The sequence below is a fragment of the Ailuropoda melanoleuca genome, chromosome 12 (assembly GCF_002007445.2).
Source record: "Ailuropoda melanoleuca isolate Jingjing chromosome 12, ASM200744v2, whole genome shotgun sequence".
Lineage (NCBI taxonomy): Eukaryota > Metazoa > Chordata > Mammalia > Carnivora > Ursidae > Ailuropoda > Ailuropoda melanoleuca.
The window spans coordinates 49,051,465-49,069,323 of NC_048229.1; the positions used below are offsets into that span (position 1 = coordinate 49,051,465).

Consider the following 17,859-nt stretch of genomic DNA (forward strand, 5'->3'; position numbering starts at 1 on the left):
ACAACTCCTTCTTTCTTAGCGCTATACTATAACCAATTATTCGTATGATTATATATTTAACACATCTCTCTCTAAACTCCAAACCCCCTAAGGACAAGGACAAGGGACAGGGACCAAATCTGTCTTGGTTATTGCCTTAGTCCATTGCCCAGTACTGTGCCTGCTGCTCAATAAATATTTGTCGAAGAATCATTTTGCTGTTAAAAGTTTCAACCGGGGCGCCTGGGTGGCTTGGTTGGTTAAGCGTCTGCCTTTGGCTCAGGTTGTGATCCCAGGGCTCTGGGCTCGAGCCCCACATCGGGCTCTCTGCTCAGGGGGGAGCCTGCTTCTCCTCCCTCTGCCTCTCTCTAGCTCTCTATCAAATAAATAAAATCTTTTTTTAAAAAAAGTTTCAACCATTTATGTAATACTTATTGTGTGCCAGTGAATGTTTTTATCACCTTAAACACACTAACACATTTAATCCTTATACCAACGTCATTAGGTATGTATTATTGGTGTTCCCATTTATACAAATGAGTAAACTAAGGCAGGAAGATTAACTTAAGGGAGTCCATCTTACCAAACACTGATGTACATTGGGGCACCTGGGTGGCTCAGTCGGTTACGCCACCTACTCTTGGTTTCGGCTGGGTCCTGATCTCCCGTAGTGAGATCCAGCCCTCTGTGGTTAGGGCAGAGTCTTGAGACTCTCTCTCCCTCTCCCCCAAATAAATAACTCTTTAAAAAAAATAGATGTACATTCATTCTAAAACATTAACTGGGTTTTTGACTATGACAGGAGCTGTGCTAGGCCCTGGAGACACAAAAAAATCGTGGTTAATATTTTTGAGCACCTACAAATGAAATACGTCGGGTTTGGTGTTAAGTGCTTTACAGAATTTTAGGTAAGCCTCACAATAACCTTGCAAATTAGGTATCCTTAATCGCATTTGAATATAATGGAAATACAGATTTGGCAAGGTTCAGTAACAATAAACGTCACTATCTGGTGGGTGATGCGCTCTGAGCAGCTGGCAGGAGTCAGGAATCCCATTGAAGCCCTGCTTCCCCCTTCCCAGGAAGAAACACAAGACTCCGCCCCTCGTCCAGGTCTGGACCCGCCCATCCGTCATTACGCCTGCGCACTCCCCGCGTCACCCCTCCTCCCCGCCGACACGCGGCGCGCCTGCGCATTGCTTCCCCATGTGGGCTCTGGCCGTCAGCGGGCCCGACTGAACAGTTGCACCGAGATCCCCTCGTAACAGGACCCTGCCAGCAGCTCAGCAGCCTCCACTGTCCTGCTGTTGCCCTCCTCTCTCGGCCTTTCCCCCGCAGCGCACATCGCCATGGGCAAGAGCAGGACGAAGCGCTTCAAGCGACCTCAGTTCTCCCCTACGGGCGACTGTCAGGCCGAAGCGGCAGCGGCGAACGGGACTGAGGGAGAGGAGGACGACGGGCCGGCGGCGGAGCTACTAGAAAAGGTGAGGCGGGGGCTCGCAGGGGCCGCGAGGGGCGGGGCTCGCTCGGAGCCCGGGGGCAGCCCGGCGCGCCTCTGCCTCGGCCCCTGCGCCTGCGCTCTGCGGCGTCTCTGACAACGGCTCTCCTCCCGCAGCTCCAGCACCCGAGCGCCGAGGTCCGCGAGTGCGCCTGCGCGGGGCTGGCCCGGCTGGTGCAGCAGCGGCCGGTGCTGCCCGGCCTGGCGCGTCGGGATGCGGTGCGTCGTCTCGGGCCGTTGCTGCTCGACCCCAGCCTGGCGGTGAGGGAGACGGCGGCCGGCGCGCTGAGGTGAGCCGGGAGGGGGGTTGCGGCGGCCAGCCAATGCGCCCGTGTGTGCCACGTACCGTCGCTTGTCCCGGTGCACTTGCCTGCCAGCTCGGGAGACCCAGAACTGCCCAGGGTCTCCCATTTGCAGAGGAGGGGATTTGAACTCAGGCTGCAGACTCCATAGGAGCCCAGGCCGCCCAGGCCCCCCCACGCATTCCATCTGTCCAGCTGGCTGCTTCAGCTGCAGCAGCCATCTGTCAGGGAACCTCCCCGCAAGGCCCACCATACTTTACGCTCTCTCCAAGAACCCTCCAAAGTCCCGAGGTTCTGTGAACTCCTCAAGTGTGTGTGGCAGGCGTTCTAGGTGCAGGACTTTGAGCAGACCGAACGTTGAGCAAGAGCGCCGAGATCCCTGCCCTCTCAGAACCCATGTTGGTAAGGAGACAGGAGACTAGGAAACTGGTAGAACGGGTAATAGTAGATAGTGAGAAGTGCGATGGAGAGTACGAAGAGGATGATGAGCCGCAGGTGGGAAGTTTCTTTAAATTCCGACCTGTAGATGACACTTGACCTGATGCATCAGAGGCAGGCATGAAAATCCAGGGAAAAACATTCCCGTCAGAGGGAACAGCAAAGAAGTGAGGCAGCAAAAAGGGCTTGGCATGGTTAAAGAACAGAAGGGTTGGGACGCCTGGGTGGCTCAGTCGTTTGAACGTCTGCCTTCGGCTCAGGTCATGATCCCAGGGTCCTGGAATTGAGTCCTGCATCGGGCTTCTTGCTCACGGGGGAGCCAGCTTCTCCCTCTGCCTGCAGCTCCCCCTGCTTGTGCTTGCTCTCGCTCGCATTCTCTGACAAATAAATAAAAACTTAAAAAATAAATAAATAAAACAAACCGGAAAGGTTAGTGTGGCTGAACAGAGTAGGGGATGGGTATCATAGGGGATGAGCTTGGAGTGATGGACGGGTACTGGGTGGTGTAGGGCTAAAGGGCCTATTGTGAGCAAGAGTGGCCTGATCTAATTTACTTTTTGAAAAGGCTACCCCGGTGGCTGTACAGAGAATGAACTGTAGAGGGGGCAAGAGTAGAAGTTAATATTCGCAGTTCTTGCAGCTCTGTTACATTATGTTTCGTTCATTGATTTAGCAAGTGTATTTTGTGTACTTCCTATGCACCAGGCAATGGGCTAAGTAGGCTGTGGGCAGGTGTTAGTGAACAAGACAGACATAATTTCTTCTTCTTAATGGATCTTACAGTATTGAGGGAGATGGGCATTAACCAAATTAATCACACAAGTGTATAATTACAACCAGTGATAATTACGGAGGGTGCTATGAGAGGATATAACTGGGTGCTCAAGGAAGAAAACCCTAAGGGAGGGATGGGGATTAGCCACATGCTGGAGGAAACTGCATGTAGGAAGCCCTGCCCTTTTCCTGAGGCTTACACATCCTGGGAGCTCCTGGAAGGTTGTGGGGACATCTGATTCATCTCCATATCCTCAGTGCCTGGCACAGTGCTGTGCACTCAGAAGTCAAGCAAGCAGCGTCTTCCCAATTAAAATTCAGTTTCGCCAGGGTTCCTTCAGGGGCTGTCATTCAGCCTCACCCTTGCTGCCCTTGAAGTCTTGATCCCAAGAAGAGGTCCCTTCATATCAGATCATGCTGTGATTTGTTCCCATTAAATAGGAAAAGTCTTCTCCCCTCTCCGTTCCCTGTAGCCCTGTGTATCGTCTCAGACTTCAAAATTAAGTTGTTACATGGGACAGGATCAGAACAGATGGAAATCTGTGGATTGGTTCTGCAGCGTCTTGCAGAAATCATAAGCAATTTCATCTGAAACACATAAGTATGGGTAGAGATTAAATTTGAGAAAGTGCTTTGTGATATGTGAGAAAGTAAAACATTTTAAACTTTTTGTGTAGAAACCTCAGTGCTTGTGGAGGTTTTGAAGTTTGTGATGACATGGTAACTAAGGATATCATGACTCCTCTGGTTGCACTGCTCAAAGAGGTATGTGGTTTTTAAAGTATCTTGGTGGTAGTTTTTAACTGTAGCTTTTTGTATACACACTTAGATTTTTTTTTTTTTAGCACTTTGGTATTTGTTATTTTGTTTTCTCTCAAAACATTCTATGGGAATTTTGTTTCTTTTCCTAGAAACATTGATTTCTCATCATTAATACCAATCTCTATTATTTTGTCCCTACTATCTTTATTTATATGCTAGTTGGGAAAGACCTTCCTAAAACTATAGACTGATTCCGTTAGACGTTAAATTTTGTAAATAAAAATAATTAATTGCTTATTTTTATGTCATGTGGTATCTTATGTATTTTTTAATCCTTGCAGCAGTCCTGTTTGAAAGGTGGTATTCTTATTTTACTGATGAGAAAGCTGAGGCATAATTTGCCATGAAGATTACATTAAGTTTTCAAATTTAGTATCATGCCAACCTTATTGCATGATGTAGTTCAGGGATTAAGCACCTCTCTCTTGGGGCGCCTGGGTGACTCAGTCAGTTAAGTGACCTCAGCTCAGGTCTTGATCTAGGTTGTGACTTCAAGCCCCACGCTGCGCTCCGCTCTGGGCTCCGTGCCCTGTGTGGGGGGAAAAAAAAAGAAAGAAAAAAAGCTCTCTCTCTGAGGTGCTTCTAGTTCACTATTCTGTATTGATGGCTAATTTTTTAAAAAGATTTTATTTATTTATTAGAGAGTGGAGAGCACAAGGAGGGGGAGCGGCAGAGGGAGAGGGAGAAGCAGGTTCCCCACTGAGCAGGGAACCCAATGTGGGGCTTGATCGCAGGACCCTGAGATCATGACCTGAGGCTGAAGGCAGACGCCCAACCAGCCGAGCCACCCAGGCGCCCCTTGATGGATAATTTTTACTTAAGTCTTTATAAAGAATATCCAGTTTTGATGAGAGGCATCAGTCTTACTCTGTTTAGAGTGTTGATTCTCAACTGGTGGTGATTTGCCCCACAGGACATTTGGCAATATCTGGAGATGTCTTTGATTTGAGGGTAGGTGTTGCTACTGGCATGCGGCGGGTGGAGGCCAAGGATGCTGCTACACATCCTGCAATGCACATGTCAGCCCCACAACAAAGAATCATCCAGTCCCAAGTGTCAGTGGTGCTGAGATTGAGAAGCCCTGCTCTAGAGGGTGCCGCGGATTATGCTAGAGGGGCAGGACTGCAGTGGTACCGGGCACCGGCTTTGCAGCCAGAATACCTGGATCTGAATCCCAGCTCTGCCGTGTGCTAAGCTACACCTTCAGCAATCTCCCTGTACCTCAGTTTCCTATTTGTAGTAGATGACTGGGGAGAATAGCCCATCTGCTTCACAGGTGTGTGGTCAGGATTAAATGACTTCATGGAAAGTGCTTATCGTGGTGCCTTGCACATAGAAGACACTGTATGGAAGGTAGCGCTTGTTGCATGTTACCTTTCTGTGCCTGATTTACTATCTTTATTGCGTTAGATGAAATACTTTGTATTGATTTTACATTTTAAAATGTTAAATGCTTTGTATCCAGGTTTGTACAATGACTTGTGAACTTTTCTTGCCTGTGTTTCCTGCCAGAAGGGAGCAGGATTGTGGGAAGGGTACTGCTTATGAGAATTTGATGAGCTCGTTAACCACTATAATTTCTGATGTTTAGTTTTTGTGATTCTTCACTATCATTAGCCTTTTTGTTTAATTATTCTTTTGAACCAGGGTGCTAATCATGATATTTGGTTACAGTGTAGTGCTGGCCTGGATTCAAATGAGATGTCTCCACAGGAAAAAAAAGATCAGAACAGAAATTCTGTTGAGAACATAGCCAATGAGGCCATGAATGTGCTGTGGAATATATGGTAAGAATCTTTCTAAACACAGCCTCCTGTTACAGCACCGCTCACGCTTTTTCTGTTAAACTGCAGTCTCTGTTCTCCTTGGTGGGCCCCTAAATCCCTGATGTTAATGCTTGGTAGGAGGTAGTCTCAAGTGACCTAAGATCAGCCCTCCTTTCTAAGCCCTTTTCCTCATAGCATCACTGCATCTGTGTTTGCTTTATAACTTGTCTCTCCAATCATTGCTGCTGACAGAAATAAGAGGAATCATGGCCATTACCACCTGCCACACCCCAGTTCTCCCCCACTACCTGCGTCACTGTAAGCAGTCACTGTCTTAAAGCTGGTCAGGCCTCCAAGCAGTAGCTGCTTTGGTCTAGCACCTGGAAGAGGTGGGGGCCACAGCCCTCAGCTGGTGCTTTACTCCTCCTCCCTGGCACTTCCCATTTGACAGGGAAGTAGATGCCTAAGAAGAGTTGCCTTGGCCCTGGTAGGAAGAAGGCCACACTCTCCGTGGTTGTGGAGGTGGTGGGCTGGAGTGGACTTGCTGTTAGGAGTGGAAATGGCTAGAAACACTCCCCGGATTTAGTTTTTCCTACGCTATTTTATGTCCCACCTTTCTAGCAGTATTCTGCCATAGTTCCTTATTTTCTAGTCAGCAGTGATGATAAGTTCTGACTTAAAAGCACAGGTATATCTTAGAACGCAGGACTAAGTTGGATCCTGAAAAGGATAGCATAGCAGTCTGAACTTGCCTGTGATACCATTTCAAACTAGTGGATGCATTCCACCAGAGAAAGTGGAGAGATCAGGTGTGAGGAAATGACATTTGAGCAAGCCGGGGGCTACATTTTCCTGTGCACCAGATAACTTTAACTTATTTAATTGTTGGACTTGGAAGTTTTAAAATTTTTTCTCTGAAAAGAGCCTGAAAAAGTACTCTCCACACTCTCTTTTCTGAATGCTTGTGAGCCCTATCTGTATCGTTTCCAGTTGCCCTAGCTCTTCACATTTTTGTTTTATACTTCATATTTTAAGTCATATTTATTTAAGTTGTATACACGTGTATGTATATGCAATTACTTTAACGCACGTATGCCTTATCTTCCTGACTATACCTGACTTTACTGTGGGCATCTTGAGGGTAAGCTCATAGCAGTGTTGTAGTAACTAGATAGGTAGATAGGCAGGCAGGCAGGCAGAAAATAGTTTATCTTTAGATAACAGGATTGAATTTCATAATTTAGTCAGTTCTGTTTAATAATCTGGTCAGCTCTATTAGTGTATTGTGCATATGTGATATGTATGGAGGAATACTTTTCTCTGGAAACATGGATCAGATTATTAAAATAGCTCTGTTTACCCTGTATTTAGAATGTATGTTTATTAATAATACTCTTAATGCTAATTCTAACTGTATTAAAAGATAGTGTAGTTTCAAATGTATTACAGTCATTTCTCTTTTGCAGACTGCAAATCCTGCTTGTTGAAGTTATAATAGCAGTCTAGAGGGAATGAATAAAATTAGTTTTCTTTTGCATTTGTGCTTTTTGTATAAGTATAGAGGCCTTTCATTCTCACTTTAACTTACTGTTAGGTAGTGGAAGAAGCAATAGTCTGGACCCAAGGAACCACCACTAACAAGATATTTGATCTTTGGCTAGACCACTTCACCTTTTGGGGCCTGGGTGTCCTTATGTGTAAGATGAGGAATAGAAGTAAATGATTTCTGAGATCTCTGCCAGCTCCAGCCTTGTATAAAGAAACTGGCATGCAGGTAAAGAGATTGGCTAAAATGTCCTACGGTGATAGAAATAAAAATACAGATAGCCAGTTTTGGTTTTGTACGGTGAATATGAATGGGCGTTGGTTTCTTCGTCTATAAAAAGGGGGGGGGGTGTTTGACTCCAATTACTGGGTTTTTTTTTTTATAAAGCCTAATTATCTTTTCATGAATTTCTGTGGTTGATTTCTTAATGTTAAAATGTGAATAGTAAAACTTTTTTTTCCCCCTTCAATTTAGTGAATGCAGTAATAGAGCAGTAACTATATTCAACAAAGAAGGGTGTTTGGAGATTGTATTAAAGTATTTAAGTAGGTTTCCCACCAATGTTGACCTGGCTATTTCAGTAGGTAAGTGAAGAAAAAGTGATGATTTATTAAGTATGTGTGGCCTGATACAAAAATTTTTATTCCAGCATAACATGTTTATTCTATAGGAGTGATTTTTTTTTTCTCATTATATAAATGTGTAACTGAGTTCTGTTTGTTCTGAATCTTTTAAAATCTGTGATTAATACTTTACTTACTCATACAGTTTTCCTGCTCTTCTCTCTGAAAGGGAGGAAGGTAATTATGTGAGCAGGTGTGGTTTCTCATATATTACCATTCTTAGAACGCTTTATTAATTCTTGAAGCTTTCACCTCCCATTTACTGAGAAACAGTCACCCACAACTACCAGGCCTCTGAGCCAAAGTTAATTGGAATCTAGACTTATTTAAATGCCTTGTACCACTATCTCATACTCCCAGCAGAAAACTGATAACCTGTCCTTTTTCTGCAAGAGGAAAATAAGTGATTGAAATTTCATGTAGGCCTGCTTCCCTTCTGTGGGAAACAGAAAGCAGAGCCCAAGAGCTTCAGCTGCCTTGACTCCCTCGTGTTCTCTCTATGTGGTTAGAGAGCCATAGTGCGGAGCCCTTGTCCATTTGGAGAGACAGACTGAAGGGTGGGTGGCCCAACAGAACTCAGGGGAGAGTGGAGAAATAATTGATGAAAAGCATTTCTTTTCTACCCATTATAATGGCCAGGCATCCAGCTGTCCTTTTATTTAATTATGCATTTCTCCTGGCTTGGACTGAGTGTATTCCCCTTACTGATGCTTCTCTTGGCTCTGATGGATACTTTTAAGAGAATAGAAAAAAACAGTGGAATAAATACTACTGGGAAAAATTAAAAAATCAGTTTCTTAAAATGGAAAATTTGGCAGAAGGGTGATTTATGAGTAAATGTGGATTTTAAAAACAGTTGAACCAGGAAATTGGTAGGTGGCTTTTAATCAGAGGACAGTTTTTCTTACAATTAGGGAAATTCACAAAAGTTAGTTAATAGCTTTGAAAAGAAGAACTTCACTTCTATTTTTGTATCTTTAGTCTTGTAGATTTATTATTAATTTTTGTTCTCTAATAAACTTAAAAAATGGATCAGAATAAAGTCATTTTGCATTGTATAGCAGTGTTTTCTTTTTGCACTTAGCTAGATTCATAATTTTTTAAACAAATGTCAGATTACTTTGGTTTGAAAATCAAGCAAGGTTTACATACAGTAAAGTGAACTTCTGAGATTCCATCCTAGATATTAATATGGCTTTCTTTGATGTTGTATTGTCTATACGGTAGCTACCACAGTTTCTCTTGGTTTTTTGCTAAAGTGAATTTAATTAGTCTCTTAATGAAAAAAATTACATTTGGATAAATGCGTATATGTGGATTTGTATACAGATGTCTTTGGGGAACCAAACTCGATGCCAGCAGTAGCATATGTTTTGACTAATTTGGATGGGCACGATTGACTGTGAAATTTTGAGACCTGGAAAGAAATGGATTTGTTTGGAATACAGTAAGAAAAACATATTTGGGCTTGCTTCCTCTGTGCTTCAGAGGCTCTTCTGTCCAACCTGTCAGGCAATCCCAGTTGTTTTAATACTTTCAGTTAATTATTTCTGATACGCAAGTTGTCATCCATTGTTTTGTTTTAATGCAAGGGAGGAGTTAAGCACTAAAGGGATCATATGTCTATTAATACCATAGCCATCTCTTAATTTACTCGTGTTTTTATGTAAAATACTTTTTTTTCTTTAAGTAATATTGTTGCACCAGAAATAGCCCTAACTTTTAAGGTCATGCTGAATTTAAAGGTAGCCAGAATGTCCCCAAGCGCAGGGCTTGTTCTAGATAACAGAACTGCTAAAAGCGTTGTCTCTCCCACAGGCTCTTTGCTATTGGTCCCCGATATATACAGAAATTGGGGAGAAACCTTAATAAATGTTCATAGTAATTCCACATTGTCGCAACATTTAAGAGCCTTTTAAGTTATATTTTGTAAAAGTATATTTTGTAAAGAATTAGAAATTAAAAAGAAAAAAAAATGTTTCATTGCTCTCACCGTTTGAGAAGCCCTATTTGCACGGTTCTATCCTTGAAGTAAAACATACTTTACAGAAGCTATCTGTGTCTGAAGAAGTGGTAAAGAAGCAAATGTTTAGATGGAACTAGAGAGTATAATGTTAAATGAAATAAGTCAGTCAGAGGAAGATAGATACCATATGATTTCACTCATGTGGAATTTAAACAAAAAGGTTGAACATAGAGGAAGGGAAGGAAAATAAGATAAATAAGATAAGATAAAATAAAGATAAGATAAAATAAAATAAATAAAATAAGATAAAATAAGATAAAAACAGAGAAGGAAGCACACCAGAAGAGACTGTTTACTATAGGGAGCAAACTGAGGGTTGCTGGAGGGGAGTTGGGTGGGAGGATGGGGTAATTGGGGTGTGGGCATTAAGGAGGGCACGTGATGGAATGAGCACTGGGTTGGGTGTTATATGCAACTGATGAATGACTAAATTCCACCACTGAGAGTAATAATACAGTATATGTTAACTAAATTGAATTTAAATAGAAAATAAAAAAAGATGCAAATGTTTTCTGATGAGTTAAGTTGGTATAAATTATCCTGCAGAATTCACTTGTGTTTTAATACTTAATTTTTGTCTTTATAGCATATTGTTTGCAGACAGTGACCGAAGATAACCCAGAGCTGCTGAAATCTTTCAGTGCCCCAGCACTGCATGTACTGGAATCAGCAATGCTTTCTCCTGTCAGTTCCATGGAATACATTCTATTAAAGACATTGGTGGCAGGTAAAATTTAGCCATAGGTGACAGTGTGCATTTGTAGTGGGTAGAGATGAAGGCCAAAATTCAGTCATTCGTTCATTTTCACCACGTAATGACCTTCTGTGTTTATGTCTGTTCTGAAAATTGTAATACTTAAGCGGAGATCCTTAATTCAAGAGGCTATGCATCGTTGTGGAGCCTTCTAGAATAGGTTTCTTTTGAACTCAACAAGCTACCGTCTTTGTATAGAGAAGTACTATTGTCTCGATCTTCTCTTGTTTATGAATCAGTGAGTTCGAAAATAGACTGTGGGCATCTAAGACATGACCACTCACGTTTCTATTACTTCTTTACCCCCAGCTCCTTTCTCCTCTACATTTCTAAATGTAGAGATAAGAAGTAATCTGGTGAACTGTTGAGTCGTGGGTAATTTATATATTTTCTGTGTTTGTCTTCCTCCTGCCCTTGCAGAGGTAATCTATCACGAGAGATGTTGTTTTTTTAAAGCAGTGAAACATAGGTAACATAGACTTTACCATCTTGACCATTTTTGAGTGTACGGTTCAGTAATTTTAAGTACAACCAATCTGTCGTGCAGCCAGTCTCCAGGACTCTTGACATCTTACGAAAGTGAAACCCCCCCCACGTTGAACCAACTCCCCATTTTCCCGTTCTTCCACCCCCAGCAGCCCCCATCCTACTTTCTGTCTCTGTGAATTTGACTATTTTAGGTGCCTCATATAAGAGTAATTATACAGTGTTTTTCTTTTTGTGACTGGCTGATTTCATTTATTTTATTATTATTTTTTAAATCTTTTTTTTTTTTAATAAGCTCTACACCCAGCATGGGCCTCAAACTCATGACCCCTAGATCAAAAGTTGCATGTTGTACCAACTATGACTAATTCATTTAGTATAATGTCCTCAGAGTTCATCCATGTTGTAGTTAGTGTGTGTCAGAATTTCCTCCCTTTTCAAGGCTGACTAATATGTATCTATCACGTTTTACCTAACCATTCATCAGCTGAAGGGCACTTGGGTCGGTGGCTATTGAGTAATCATGCTGTGAATATGGGTGGGACACACATCTGTTTGAGACCCTGCTTTCAATTCTTTTGGGTCCATATCCAGAATGTATTTTTATTTTAGCAGTGACTTGTTTTGTTTTCTTTTCAATTCGTCTGTCTGCCTACTTATCGGTAGCTCCTATTCTGTTTTGATAAGAAAAAAACCAAGAACCTGCTGTCTGGTTTGTCCACGAGACCTTGGAATTTTAGTGCATTTCGTTTCTCTCTCGGAATATAAGAAGCTGCCTAGGAGGGCAGCTCAGGTTAAGATGAAAGAGAGTGAGGCAGCTTCGCTTGTTGTGTCGAGGGAAACTCGATCAGCGTTCTCTCGGTCTTGCTGTGCGGTGTGTCTGAGAGAGCCATTGTGTGCCAAGGAGGAGGGATGATCGTGCAGGACTGTAATAAAGGGAGCTGCCTCTTTGCAAAGCTTTTTTTTCTCTTTCTTTTTTTTTTTTTTTTGACATTTAATAAAAACAACACAGGCAGAGGATTTGAGTTTTTGTTTTTGTTTTTTTTTTAAATTACACCTGAGCTTAAAATAGCCAATTTGTGGAAACTGTATTTAATAAAAGCTTTCACAGGCAAGTCCTTTGTCCTTACATGCATTTTCCCCCCAGGCACCATTTGGAACCTAAAGGACATTATTCCGTCCAGGAGTCAGGCAGAAATCATAAATGCCATACTGAAGATCTTGTCTGACGTTCTGGACCTGGACGCTGGTGAGACAGTAATTCGAATGCACGAGGCGGAAAAGCAGAGGTTAGAAGCTGCTGCAGAGACGGAGGACGTGCAGGAGAGCGCCAGCCGCGATGATCTGACGGAAGACGATGAAATGGAAGAGATCCCGCACAAAAGAAAAGTCAGAAGGAAAACCTTCATTTCAGATTTGCTTCCAGTAAGTCAGATTGACGCATGCAAGCCTGGATTCATACAGCCGTGTTCTTCTAATAGGTACCCTGAGCTTTGTAGAACACTGTCACAGTACAGTTACTTATAAAGTGAAATTCAGTCCATCATGTTTCTCCATTGGCTCTCTTTGCAGCTTTAGAAATCTATTCCCAAAAGGGGAGAAAACACCTACTGTCTAAAACGAAACTTTTCTATACAGAGGATTTCCAAGAGGGGAGAGACCAGTACTCTTGTAACACTTTAGAAGCATGCAGTCGTCTTCCTAACTCCTGTGTGTCCCCTCTTCAGTTACAGTCTCCACCAGATTGTCTTCATACTGAGGGAGCTCTTACTTGGCTCGGATGATACCTTGCATTCTTGTCTCTTTTATTTTCATATTTATCCTTACCAAAGTAGCAAGCTCAGCCCGCGTTAGCCCACCAGTGCCGAGCAGAGAAGTTTGGGTGCTTGTGAGGGTTGGCAGTCTTTCGTGTTTGCCGACACACTAGTGTTAGAGTAAAGGCGAGCAAGCTCAGGGGCAAGGGGCATGTCAGCGGAGCCAGTCAGCAGAGGTGGAGCCGTGCTTTGGGAAGATGTCCCTCCCCCCTCTAAGGAGGACAGCGGGTAGTTGGGAAGACAGGGAGGACAGTGACTTGGCTTTATTCATTCAGGTGCGCGTTTTCTGTGCTTCTGTTGTGTGCCAGGCACCATGCCGAATGCTGATGCTACAAAGACGATCAAGACATTTACTCGTCTTCAGGGACCTTTTCCGTCTTGGGAGGACAGACGCATAATTAGGACACATGACAAGAGCAGGGATAGGTCTGCGCACAGATTTCTGAGGGAGTAGTTTGTACAGCGAGGCACGCCGATGGATGGCCCTGGTGGGAGACGAGAGGGAGTGGTTGTCAGAGAAGAGTTTTTGGGCAGAACACCTAGCTGTCTTTAAGGATGGAGTGGAACAGCATGGTGAAAGCACGTTAGTGTCGTTAGGGGGCCTGGAGGCTGGGAGATGGGTTAGGCTGCTGATGGCATTCTGAAGAAAGATGGCGGAGGCTGAACTGGAGGAGCGTTAGTCCTGTGCTCTCAGGCTTTCCGCAGTTCCACGTGTGGCCTCTTCTGACCCACATCAAGTGAACTGAAACTGAACAGTGTCTTAGCGTTTCGAGAAGTTTATGCCCAACAGAAGAAGAGTTCTTTAAATGGAATATACCTGAAAACAAATAACACAGTAGCCTACTTTCCTGGATTCACAAAGTCTTGTAAAGCATGAATTGGTGGTATTTTAACGAAATCAAAATGTCACGAGAATCACTTTCCCAGCCCCCGTGGATAGTTAGCCCGTAGGTACACAGCATCCTGTTAAGTCCTGGAGTGAATATAAGCATGAGAAGACTGCCTCACCCTTGAGCTGCTTGCAAGTCGTGAAGTTGCTTCAAAATCATAGCACCACTTTTGGTGTGGGCGGGCACATATTTGAACCCCAAATTTATTCCTCGTTCTGTAGTCCGAGTAGAATCTAAAATCAGTAAAACAAGATAGACAAAAGCAGAACCATGAGCCTTATCCTCCCGAAGCGGTGTTTATAAAGAACCCTAGGGTGAGTTACAGATCTGGGACAGATGTGGCTCCCCCATGCCCCCCTCCCCTGGGGGACAGTCAGGATGTGACAGATCAGGGCTTCGAGGCTCTGCAGCTGTGGCATTGCACAGACTGTCCAACCGATGACACGCGCACCGTGTTTGACCACACCGGGTTCCCATCAGCAGGAGCGGAGAGTGCAGTCGGGCTGTCAGGGGACTCTGAAGTATCGGAAATCCCTTGCAGGGACAGGGAGAGCGGGCTCTTGAGTCCTCCCGCCTCTCCAGCCTTGCCTCCCAGGGCCTCCTATAGGGAGAGGGTGGGGACTAACATCCAGTCTACCAAGATTCAGTGCCACAGTGTGAAAAATACTGAAAATAACCATTATTTAGGCATTTACTTCCCTTCTTATTGTTTAAAAATAGAACATTGGTGCTTATAAAATGCAGTGTTTTCTCAGACGAAAAGCTTGCTTTTTAAAGTCTGTTAACATAACTGAGTAGACCTGATGATTAACATGCTGGTCAGTCAGCCAATGTTGAAGTGCCAGTAGGGTGCTGGGCATCATGCTGATATGTGCGCGAAATACAAATGTAATATCCGGCAGCTCTGGTCTTTCTCGCTGCCCGGTGGCTTGTGCAGGAGACCTTTGGAATCGAAACCTTTAATTTGCGTCATTTAACGTAAGAAGGTATAACCACAAATATGTAAACAGAGCCAACCCAAGTTGCTGTTTTAACACATGCAGAAGTGGAGCAGTCCCTCGCCCATTTTCCACGGTTATCAGTGATCAAATCATAGCCTGTTTTATTCCATCTCTTTCCCCACCTTGCATATTTTGAAACAAATCTCGGATGTCATAACACTTCGTCGAGATTGGTTCTTTAAGTTCATTTGATGACAAGAAGCAGAGGACGTTCTCAACAGGAGAGTTCTGTAAAGTAGAACATAATTTCAGGGTTCTTCTGAGCCAGATCTTCGTACGTCTTGAGGGGACAAGTGCTCAGCAACATGTCTTATTTAGCTTTGAGTCAACTCTAATAAACATTTGTTTACTTGAATATCATACACACAAAAAGCAGATAGGAATAATTTTTATGGACGTTCTTCCCAGCAGTTAAAGGAATACAAATGCAGGGATTCCTAAGCTACATCTTTTAAATGAGCACTTTGCTTTTAAAATAATTTTTACCAAAAATAATTAATGAAATAATTATCTTCTAATAATAATTTTAATTTTGTTTTTATTGTTATTTTATTGTTATAGATTTTATTTTTAAGTTATCTCTATGCCCAGTGTAGGCCTTGAACTTACAATCCTGAGATCAAGAGTTGCATGCTCTCCTGACTGAGCCAGCCTGGTGCCCCTAGTTATTATTTTTTAATAATAACTTTGAACATAGTTCAAAAGTGCTGTCAGATTGTTGCACAAGAAGTTGCTGGAGGATTATAAATCAGTATGAACATTCTGGAAAGGAAAATAGGAACATGTCACAGGCTCTGTAGGTGACCCTTTGACCCAGTAAATCTAAGGGACTGTGATATCCAAGTAATCTGAAATATTCTAAATTAAATGGTAATGTATCCATTTAATGGAATATTGTACAGACATTAAAAAGACAATAAAAGCTTGTTGAAAGGGGGAAACATTCAGACACTAAAATATACATTATTTTTAGCCTATGCAGTATTCTGGAATATCAGCATAGCTATTTCACTTTTCATAGATAACTTGAGAATTAAGGTCTTGTAAATTTCTACGACCCATTTTAAGAATGGTAATTGATAATTCATGTTAATTATTTCCAGAGAAGAAAGTTCTCCCCTTTCTTCAGTCTTTCCCCAGTCTTCAGTCTCTTTTTTTTTTTTTTTTAAGATTTAATTTATTTGTTAGAGACAGCAAGAGAGCACAAGCTGGGAGGAGAGGGAGAAGCAGGCGCCCTGCAGGGAGCCCACCGCTGGGCTCCATCCCAGGATCCTGCAATCATGACCTGAGCCAAAGGCAGACACTTAACCAACTGAGCCACCCGGGCGCCCTTAAGAAATGTTTTCCTGCAGGCTTCAGAGAAAGCCAGGCAGCAAGCCTGTCTGCACCTTAGCCAAGCCCAGTTGGTCACATAAGGGCTCCTTAGTAGTTCTTGTTAATGGAGTCTTTTCCAAGGAGACGGCTAAGCATCTAAAAGCTGGTTTGTTTTGTGTAGGTGCCTGGTCTCTGAAGTGAGCTCTTGTTTTAATCTTAGCGTGCTGAGCTACTTCTTCACACATTAGATTAAGTTTCAGGGTGAATTCAGTTCAGAATTCCTGAATCTTTATCTCTTCTCTCCAGCTAACTAAGCAACACTTAGAAAATAACCGTGCAGGTAGATGGAAGCCCAGTGAAGGGCGGCCTGCTGCGCGGTGCCAGGAGCAGCCATAATGCTTGCCTGTACTTCAGCACATTATGACTTTCCTTCTGGCTGCCCCATCCCCCATGCACTCTAGGCCAAGGGTAAAAGTCATCTAGTAGACTCTTACTAAGGACATTCATGTGAAAATATTTTCCCAAACATTGAGAGTTGGTAGTTTGATGTTTTTATTTTATATTATTTTATTTTTTAGCCCACTGACCAGGAACTGAGAGAGACCGTAGCATTGTTGACGGCTCAGCAGACTGCTTTGGAAATCATCGTCAACATGTGCTGTAGCGAAGGTTTGTTACCAGTTGATGTTTAGACACTCTCCCCCTGGACTGAGGGCAGCTTCCATGAGGATTTTCTTAAATATTCCATTACGTGTGGTTTGCACTCTTCCCAGATCCCTCCGATGATGAGTGGGAAGAGCTTTCTAGCAGTGATGAGAGCGATGCATTTATGGAGAATTCCTTCAGTGAGTGCGGTGGGCAGCTGCTGTCTCCCCTCTGCCTCTCCCATGAGGTTCACACCGCTTTCACCAACTACCTCATCCCTAAGAAGGTAGTCTGTCTCAAGTCCAGCCTCGTTGTGGAGCGTGGGAAGGGCTTAACAAGCTATTCACCATGTATGCAAAAGAGGTTTGCTCGCACTTCCAGACTGTGGGTAATTGGTAAGGAAGAAGCTAGAACTAACACTAGTGGGAGTACGTGGAAAGAAGATCCTTCCCAAGCCTACCCATTTCACTCAGTAGGTTGGGGCTTGATAAAGGGATCGTGTGTAAAATGATGCTACTCTTTAACCTTTGCTTTACTGCCTTTCTTGACTCTAGATTTTTGAGAAAACTGCCTTTCCAAACAGTACTGCGGTTGACGTATGTTCTAGGAGTCCCACTTGGAAATCTTTGGTTAGAAAGTAAGAACTTTTCTGTTTTCAAAACTCTTTGTCACTTTGTTATTACGTGAAAGGTTGGACCACTAATTAGAAGATGCCGACTCCCCCCCAGATTGAAGAGCTCTGTTCCTGTGTATATTCCCTACAAAATGTGTGCGTATGGGTTCTAAGCCATGAGAACATGCATAGCAGTGTGGTTCCAGTTGCCCCAACCTGGAAACAACCTCAGTGTCCATCAGTGCCAGAATGGAGAAATAAATTTTAACATAATCACACAGTAGAATATATATAGCATTAAAAAAAAAAATCTGAACTAGAACATTGAGCAAGAAAGCAAGGCACACTGCGATTCCATTTTTACAAAGTTCGATAACTGGCAACACTTTGCTATTTTGTTTCAGGATACATACCTAGGTGGTAAACCTATAAAGAAGATCAGGTCAGTGTTTACCATGAAAGTCCAGATAGTGGTGATCTTTAGGGGTCAGAGAAGTGGGGGAAGGGAGAGATGCACTGTTAGGGTGTCAGCAGTGTTTCTTATCTAGGGGTACGGTGTTCGCTTTAT

The 17,859-nt window shown here is 43.1% G+C and overlaps 1 protein-coding gene across 5 annotated transcripts in view; it reads left to right on the forward strand.

Moving 5' to 3' along the window:
- The first annotated feature begins 1,110 nt into the window (after positions 1–1,110).
- The window catches only part of HEATR3 (HEAT repeat containing 3), a 56,492-nt gene continuing 39,743 nt past the window's right edge, over positions 1,111–17,859 (forward strand). For 3 of the 5 annotated variants that reach the window (XR_004629120.1, XR_004629118.1, XR_004629119.1), the window contains exons 1-10: positions 1,111–1,463; positions 1,595–1,767; positions 3,669–3,756; positions 5,488–5,600; positions 7,600–7,709; positions 10,361–10,501; positions 12,162–12,439; positions 16,612–16,702; positions 16,807–16,964; positions 17,233–17,315. Coding sequence is in view for 2 of the 5 variants with exons in the window: in XM_034672657.1 (XP_034528548.1) it covers positions 1,329–1,463; positions 1,595–1,767; positions 3,669–3,756; positions 5,488–5,600; positions 7,600–7,709; positions 10,361–10,501; positions 12,162–12,439; positions 16,612–16,702; positions 16,807–16,967; positions 17,233–17,315 (1,373 nt within the window). In the remaining 3 variants the exon portion in view is untranslated. Of the gene's footprint in view, positions 1,464–1,594; positions 1,768–3,668; positions 3,757–5,487; positions 5,601–7,599; positions 7,710–10,360; positions 10,502–12,161; positions 12,440–16,611; positions 16,703–16,806; positions 16,968–17,232; positions 17,316–17,859 lie in introns of all 5 variants that reach the window. The other 2 variants (XM_034672656.1, XM_034672657.1) reach the window with 2 other exon arrangements.